Genomic DNA, 8,314 nt, shown 5'->3' with positions numbered 1-8,314 from the left:
CTGGACAGTGCCTGCCTTCTCACGGGGCTCACCCTGCACTGGTCACCATCTCAGTAAAGCAGCTGACATTAGCTGCGGGTCTACTTCTGTCCCACAAGGGAAAGTATTGAGACACCCAGGAAATAGGACACAAGAACCTGGCTGGACTAGGAAGATAGAGAAGAAGCCTAATTTTCGTCCCCTCCTTCACCAGGCTTTCCTGGGCCTCCCTCATGAGGCTCTGTCCCACCCGCTCCTTCTAAGACTGTTAACAGAGAGAGGCTGCGCAGTAACCCTGACAAGCTCAGGGGCCCCATGGCAGGCCTGACAAGCCTCACAGGACATTGTGATCAGAAAGCTCTAACTGGGCAGGTCATGGCAGGTGGTCACATCCCAGGCCTCTGTATTCATTAGCAAAGGTCACTCTTTAGCCTGAGGGAACCCTGATCCTTTTTTATTCTTATTTTTTTAAGTCTTGGAGAGCATGACTTCAACACATCAGAATGCTTTCCTGAGCTGGCCCATACAAAGACAGAATCTGGAACAAGTGTATGATAACAGAGAACGTTGTATATTATCTTGTCCCCTGAATACCCCCTCTCTGTCTGTAAATATTAATTACCTTATGTCCACCAACGTAAATAATATGTGTCTCCATTTTCCTCTTTTCCAGTACTGGAGATTGCCCTGCTGTGTTCTCTCTCACCTACTAGTGGATTCTGTGCTACATTTTCACCGTATACTTTATTTGCAATGTACAAAATAAGGCCCAAAACTGCCTTCTTCAAAGGATTTGAGTCCTTTCTCACAGCCTTGTGCGGTCAGTTGGCTCAGATAAGCTCATGCCATTGCAGCACAGGTCTGGACTTCTTCACTCTGACAGGGCCTGGGAGCCCCTCGTCTCTGAGGGGTGTCTGGCTGGTCTCTGCCCCAGGCCTGGCATCGTCCGTGGGCAAGGTGAGGTGACCAAAGGAAAGCGTCTCGGGCAGAAACCGGAGGTTGTTCCAACAGTCAGGGAGCACGAGGGCAGGCCCACAAACAGACACGCACAGGGAGGGTCTACCTGAAACTGTCCTGCGAGGACCAGGGAGCTCCCAGGCACCTGACTTTTCACCACAGTTTTTTCTTCCTGGGACACACAAGACAACTGCCTCTTTATACCCCAAAACTGCTGGCCTTATTGAGGCGTCTGGTTCTCAATAAGCAAAGCCAGTCTGGTAACAACGTGAGGTAGAAGAAGGGTCCCCTCTGCAACTATCACCAAGCTGGACCCTTCCAAATCCCCAAATTCATCTCTGTGACCTTCCTACTGGGAAGGAATAAAAGCTTCTCAGAGTATTTGAGAACATGAAGAACTGGATTCCCAACTAGGTTTCTGCGTCACAAACAGAAATAATCCCTGTTTTTTGACCAGGGCATCTGTCTGAGGTGATGGCAGATCCAATACCAAGTCACCACAGAAGCCAACACTGGCACGAGTGGGTCATCCTCTCTGGGGCACATGGACCCCCATCAGCTGTGCTATTGCAAGTGAGCTCCCCAGGCCAGTGGGACCAACCTCTCCTGAGAGCTTGTCAGATGCAGAGTCTGTGACCCACTGCATCCTTTCCCAGTCAGAATCAGCAGCTTGAGGGAAGCTGGAGACTTCGCCTGTGCACAGAGAGGAAGAGAAGTGATTCCACCTTCACATCTAGAGATCTCATTTAAAGTGGGCGCCCACAGTCTGGACAGCTGCTGAGGCTGCATTTGTAAGGTGTCACCTAGGCATTGTGATGTTTACTAAGTTTCACAAGTGATCTGATGCACAGCAGGGGTGACATCCCTGTGACAGGTTTTTCTGATTTAAGTCAAGAACTCCTGCTCTGGAGGGAAAAGTCAAATGTGGAAGAGAGGCTTCAGGGAAGGCTGCTATGCACCTGACAGGGAGGTGTGGGGAACGCCCAAAATCCGGACACCCCAGGCTTGTACTTTTCCAAATACTTCCTGAGAATGTATGTGTACGTGTGTGTTCATATGCATGTGTGCATGTGCCCCTGTGTGTGCACATGTGTGGTATTGCGATACCTCAGGAGTTGCCAAGGAACCAAAATATAAGGGAGCAGCACTGGTACAGAGGGGCAAGTGTGGCAAAAAGAGGGCAGGGAGTGGGAGGGTTCTGCGCACAGACCCTGCCCCCAGCCCACATGACAAGAATAGTAAACATGCCCCAGTATAAAGTTCAGCTCACAGGTAAGACACACAGCGGGTTGCACCTGTCCAGAGTGCTGTGCCTCTGAGCTTCACAGAACCTCAAGCTCTTCTCAGAAAGGGAGCCACAGAGCAGAGACCATGGGATCCCTTCCAGTTTCTACCCACAGAGGACCTGTCCACTGGCAAGGGCTCCTGATGGTTGGTAAGTAGGAGGCAATTCCTTGGGGAAGACAAAGGATCTGCCAGAGACTGGCTGGGATCTGCTGAGGAGACCAATTTGCTGAGAACAGAGGGAAGGCTTCTGTTTGGACATGAAGATCAAAGAAATTAGAGTAGAGTAGTGGGTGTAGGGGCTCAGTAAGGGGAAAATGTCATAAGCAGGAAGTAGTGAGAGGCAGGAAAACCTCAATTGCTGTTCTTTTCTTGGTATCCACCAGAGTATTGAATTATGAAAACTGATAATAATAATGATGATGATGATTTATGTCAAGAAATAGCAGAAAGAAAACTTAACCAAGGCTGCTAGGCATTGCCTTTATCGCCAGCCTCAGAAAGGGTCAAATACCACACAAGGTACAAGCCTGGGGTTGCTCATTCATTCAACCCCATGTATTTGCAGCCTGTTGAAGTCACTGGAGGTACAAGGTGAGACAAGGCCCTGCTTTCATTGAGCCCATGTTCTATGGAGGAGAGAGGGAAAAGGAAGAATTTAGATCTGACATCAGGTACACACAAGAGTCATGGGAAAAAAGAAAACAGAGCTGGGCAGGTCAGAAAGTGAAGAGAGAGGATGTTTAGAGAAGGTGGTCAGCAAAGGTATTTTTCAAAAATGCCTCTGAGTGTCAAAAGGAGTCTGTGCTCAGTGAGGTATTAAGGGGAAAAAACACCTGGAAAGAGTATTTGAAATGGAAAAAATAAGTTTCAGAGGCACTGAAGTAATGGGGGCCACGCTGTTGACCTTGGCATGTGAGACAAAAACCCTCACACGCAGACCAAGGCTGAGCGATAAAGAGACCTGCTCAGGATTCAGGGTCACATCTTTCCATCACGACCCATAGATACAAATAGTGATCAATTTTTTTTCTTATTTATTTCCTAGTCTCACTCTTAACCTTCTGGAGCCTGCCCATCACGGCCCAGCTAGCTATTGTGTCAGTCAATGTTGCTGAAGGGAAAGATGTGCGTCTACAGATGCGCAATAAGCCACCGGATGCAGTTGGCTTCGTGTGGTACAGGGGGGAAGGAGCTGACAAACGTCATGCAATTGCACTTCTTTCACGAAGCAGAAGAATGTATGCAAATGGTCCTGAGCACAGTGGTCGAGAGAGAATAAACTCAGATGGAACCTTGCTGATAAAGAAGGTCACCATGAAAGATGCAGGAATGTACACCGTAGTGGTCTTCCTTACCAATTACAAAAAGGAAATAGGATTCGGACGGCTCCGTGTATACCGTGAGTAATTGCTCTCTGACCTCTGGGTGTCTGGCGGGGTGAATTCTTTTTCTTCGCACACTAAACCAAGAGCCCTGAACTCTGCCTCCATCCCCCTCTGCGTTTTGTTGCACATTGGATTTTAGCATTTAATGCAGGATACACAGAGTGCAGACAAACTTCCTAAGATCTCCATTCCCTTCCCAAATTCCGGCCCTGCAGACAGTCAGTGCAGATAGAAGGATCATTCTGATGGAAGTGACTCAGCAGAAAGAGACCAGTCTCAGTCAAGCACCCTGAGCAACTTCCTATGAACTTGACCTTGAGAATGATCCTGCTGTACTAGGCCAGAGCCTGGGCTGAGAAGCCTCCTGAAATTCTTACCAAGCTCAGCTCAGAAACCCCTCCCCGTAACCCTGTCCCAGAAACCTTGTCTCCAGAGAATCTCGTGAACCTTTGCAAGGTCGGATTAGGCCTCTGGGAATGGCTGAGTGTGTAGCGGTTTAATGGATGCCCAAGTCACAGGCTCCTGAGCTGGTCACCAGTCAGGACACAGGTGCAAGAATCACTTCCTGGCAGAAATGGAGTTCAGCATCACCTGAGGCTGTGTGGAGAGCACAGTTAGACAATGTCCTTGGATATAACTGACTGTGCTGGGGACTTGGAAAAGTTCAGAAAAAGGTCAGCATCCTCACAATGAAACTGAGGAAAAAAGAGCCTCCTTGGCAGCTCCTCATTCACCAGGGATCAGCCCAGAAGAGTCTCTCTTGAAGTCAATCAATAAGAGATGCCTCTTATTTGAACAGCTCTTCTATCCCAGGTTTAGGTCAGAGACTAAGTATTCTGCAGTTTGTATACTGACAACTTGGCAGCCAAATATCCACTGAGAATAAACTGAAAAACGGAGACACAGTCACTAAAGCAGAGTCACACTGACCATGAGCAGCTGATCAGAGTCCCTCAAGGTCTGTTGTAGCCATAGACTTCATTCCTCTACCTTAGAAGCCACATAAAGGTGTCTGGATTCTAAAACCAACACACTGGTGCAGATCCTTTTGTCTTAGGCATCCTTAGCTAATAGGAATACAGTTTGGTCTGTGTAGTGAAAAAAGGAGAAATAATGTATTTTTACTCTAGAACCAAATTACCTGCAGGAACAATCCAAGTCACTGCACAGGCCTCGCCCTCAGGTGGCGTAGCCACACCTCCCTGCACTGGACTCGACAACACTTATTTATTTGCTTCTTGTTTTGGTGGAGTCACTCCCAGCAGATCAAAGGAAGGCACTTCGCCTTCTCACTCCCCACTCTTCCCCTGAAACCAGCTCAGGGACCAACATGAAACGTTAAACGCTCAGTTGCTTTTGATGAACCAGGAAGAGAGAATCAGGTTCAATGAATGAATGAATGAGTAATTCAAAATAACATCAGAGCCTGGAAGATGGGTACACAGTCCTCTGAATTCTTGCCATGAGGGACAGGCTTTCTGTGCCCCCAGGAACAAAACCATTATCTCTGACCCTTTTCTTTTTTCTAGTAAAACAGTCTTTCTTGCAGTTGGTCTGAGGCCCTAGGGTGTTAATAATAATTTTCACATACAGAACAATTTTAAGTTTTTCCAAATTTCTGTCTCTTAGCCACCTAACACAAATTGCCCTCAGGGGCCGGCATTTCAGCAAGCCTACGCTCCCCATTGCTATAAGAGACTTCTTTTGCATTTGCACACGTCCTCATCTGCCTTCAGGGGACAGAGGATGACTTTAATGAACAAGGGCAGAGCACAGGATTCTGCTGCCATAATCAGCTTCTGCCAGCCCTTTTCGTTCTTTTTTAAATCATTCCTTGAACTGTACTCTATCATTTAGTGGTTCTTGTGTCATTTTAGTCACACTCACCTGGAAAGACCTGACCCAACCCTCAGCCCAGTGGCTTCAGTAGTCAACTCACCGCTGGCTTGTTTCTGGTCTCTATGTATTATTTCTCCTTGAACCCCAGTCTCTAGGATGTCCCAGGAAACGGTGCCTCATACAAACCCACCTCCCTGAGCAGCAGAAGTCTGTGCAGGTGGAAGGAAACACTCCTGGTCAGCGAAGCAGTCAGTTGGTCAGTACAGAACCAGAAGTGCAGGGGTATCTCTGTTGTCCAGTCTTATGTCTTTCCATAAGCAAACCTGATACTTAACTGGCATGTGAGAAAGCCCATTCCCCCAGACATAGAGCTGGGGTCCATATGTTCTGTGAGTGCTCAGATTCCCATGCATTTTCATGGGATACACAGGCCTGTACTGCTTTTTCAAAGATTCAAGTTGACTGAGATGTGAAAGAGCTCACTCTGGTTGAAGAAGCTTTTTGGAGAAATGAAAGATGCTATACAGGTCAATCTTCATTCTCCTACTTGAAGAGCAAAGTTACCACACCCAACATCACAAGTATCAAATTCAGCCTTGAGAATTTTGATTTTCATTTTCATAAAAAAAGTGGTGTTGAGTATTTTTTCTGCGATGTTGGCCTTTTGGATCTATTCTCTGGAGAAATGTCTATTCAAGTTTCTTGTTAATTTTTAAATCAGTTTATTTGGTTTTGGGGTTGCTATTGAATTGTAGAAGATTTTTTGTATGTTCTAAATATTAACCTTTTATTTTTCATGATATTCAAAACATTTTCTCCCCTTTCATAGGTCACCTTTCAGTCTGTTGTGTTTTTTGTTGAAGAGGATGTTTCATTTTGACAAAATCTAAGTTGTCTATTTTTTGCCTGTGTTCTTAGTGTCATATTCATAAAATCATTTCAAATCAATGTCATAGTGCTTCTCCCTATCCTTTTTCTAAGCATTTTATAGTTTTAGGTCTATCCTTTAGAAGATGATCTATTCTGACTTAATTTTTGTGGACAGTATAAGACGATGATCCATGTCATGTGCTGGCATGGGGATATTGCTGGGCAACACCATTTGCTGAAAAGACTGTCATTTCTCCATTGAACAGTCTTTACTGCCTAATAAATTATTAAACAAACGCTCAACACTTTGGCACCACTGTAAACTTCCTTTGGCCGCAGAGATGGACAAAGTGGTAAGCCTGCCTTCCACAACATAGATAAGAGTTTAGATAGCGAGTGGGTCCTGATGTTTTGTGAAATTAAAAAAAAAAAAATAGAAGTCCTAGGAAAAGATCACTATAAGCTGATGAGAGAAAAATTGTTCCCGATGTTGAGGTTATGGGACATATGGCTGGCAAGGGGTTTTCTGTGGTACTGCTACAAGATGTCTGAGGGAACAGCTGAGGAAAATCACCCTGGGGTACATGGGGCCAGAGAGGAGACGCAGCTCTGTCCTTACATACGGCCTCCTGAACTTAGACAATTTTTCTTCTGCAAATGTCGGGAACACACTCTGGTGACTGTTCCATGGCTCACTGTGGGCTGCGAGTGGCCGAGATCTGCGTCAGCAGCGTGGCTCCATGTCTCAAGCTCATTCTTAATCAGTCACATTCTCTGTTTCTCTGTAGCACCTGTGATATTGGCCAGAGTCGAAGCCAGTAACACCACAGTCACAGAGAATGACGACAGTTTGGTCTTGCACTGCTACACAAATGGGGTCACCATCCAGTGGTTGTTCAATGGCATGTATCTGCAGCTCACGGAGCGTGTGACACTGTCTGGAGACCACCGACACCTCACCATAAACCCCGTCAAGAAGGAAGATTCGGGGTGGTACCAGTGTAGAGCCTCCAACCCCCTCACGGCTACTGACAGTTGGCCCCTTGAGCTGGATGTGAAATCCGAGTGACCCTCCTTTTCTCCTGTATGTTATTAAAGTGTAATTACAAATTTTTTTTTGCATTATCATAACAAAATACTTCAGAGGGCGAATAGTTATTGAAGATGTGTATTGAATCAATAAACTCAGAAATGTCCTTGAGCTTTGAGTTTTGGGCTTTTCTCTATTCTTTTCTTTTTTTAATCATTACACAAGTCTAAGGATCAGGACCACACTCCCCCTCATCTGTTGATCACAGAAGGACTGTTCTCCATCCCTGATGTACATCAGACATTCAAATATAAGGAAATCAGAGTTAATAGGCTCAAATGTCAATAGCATTACACCTACACAATAAGGTCTACACTAAATATTGGTTTTTAGAAAAAATACTGGATACAAAACAGAAAGAATTAGGGGGGTGTGTGTGTGTGTGTGTGTGTGTGTGTGTGTGTGTTGATGATGTGAAATAGAGTATCTTCTAAGGGAGAAATCCTTAAATTAGAAAATTTATAATAGTGATAAACCAGTTAGAAGATACAAAACATGTTATTCAGAGGTAACTTCAGATACATCCGTGGGATCTGCCATTGTGTGGAGCAGACACCCTTAGCGCAGCTCAGACAAAGAATCCAGAACCTTCCTGTGATCATTCTGCACCATGGGGCATATTTTGACAAAGTGTAGTGTTGTCACAAATACAGGAAAATTGGTTCAACAGAAGCAAGCTGCGGGCTATCTTTGCTCACAGTGTGAATATAAGACATAGAATAATAATTTTATATTCCAGCCACTACAGGAGTTCAAATCTCCTTGGAGTTGTAGCTGATCACATAAAAGATGCCTTCTCTGGACAATACTAGGTGATTAAGGTTTGTCCAAGAGACCAAACTTTTTGGTTCTTTGTCTGAATGACATAAGATGGACACTGACAAGTTTTCTGGGTTTGTTGCTGTTG

At 45.4% G+C, this 8,314-nt stretch overlaps 1 protein-coding gene across 1 annotated transcript; it reads left to right on the top strand.

The window, feature by feature from the left end:
- The first annotated feature begins 2,180 nt into the window (after positions 1-2,180).
- LOC129082646 (carcinoembryonic antigen-related cell adhesion molecule 21-like) lies at positions 2,181-7,386 on the top strand. The gene is made up of 3 exons (XM_054588375.1): positions 2,181-2,208; positions 3,269-3,622; positions 7,106-7,386. Exons 1-3 carry the CDS (start codon positions 2,181-2,183, stop codon positions 7,384-7,386), a joined length of 663 nt encoding a protein of 220 aa, XP_054444350.1.
- The last annotated feature ends 928 nt before the right edge of the window (positions 7,387-8,314 follow it).

This window comes from Pteronotus mesoamericanus, unplaced genomic scaffold, assembly GCF_021234165.1.
Source record: "Pteronotus mesoamericanus isolate MK-2021 breed Mesoamerican mustached bat unplaced genomic scaffold, CSHL_Meso_final scaffold_137, whole genome shotgun sequence".
Classification (NCBI taxonomy): domain Eukaryota; kingdom Metazoa; phylum Chordata; class Mammalia; order Chiroptera; family Mormoopidae; genus Pteronotus; species Pteronotus mesoamericanus.
This window is presented reverse-complemented; position numbering and strand designations above follow the sequence as displayed.

What these genes read in the sequence shown, in the direction of transcription:
- LOC129082646 (XM_054588375.1), top strand. Translation starts at nt 2,181, where the DNA reads ATGCCCCAGTATAAAGTTCAGCTCACAG. An exon ending in GTATAAAGTTCAGCTCACAG is followed by an intron (nt 2,209 to 3,268) that starts GTAAGACACACA and finishes TTTATTTCCTAG; the next exon opens with TCTCACTCTTAACCTTCTGG. An exon ending in CGGACGGCTCCGTGTATACC is followed by an intron (nt 3,623 to 7,105) that starts GTGAGTAATTGC and finishes GTTTCTCTGTAG; the next exon opens with CACCTGTGATATTGGCCAGA.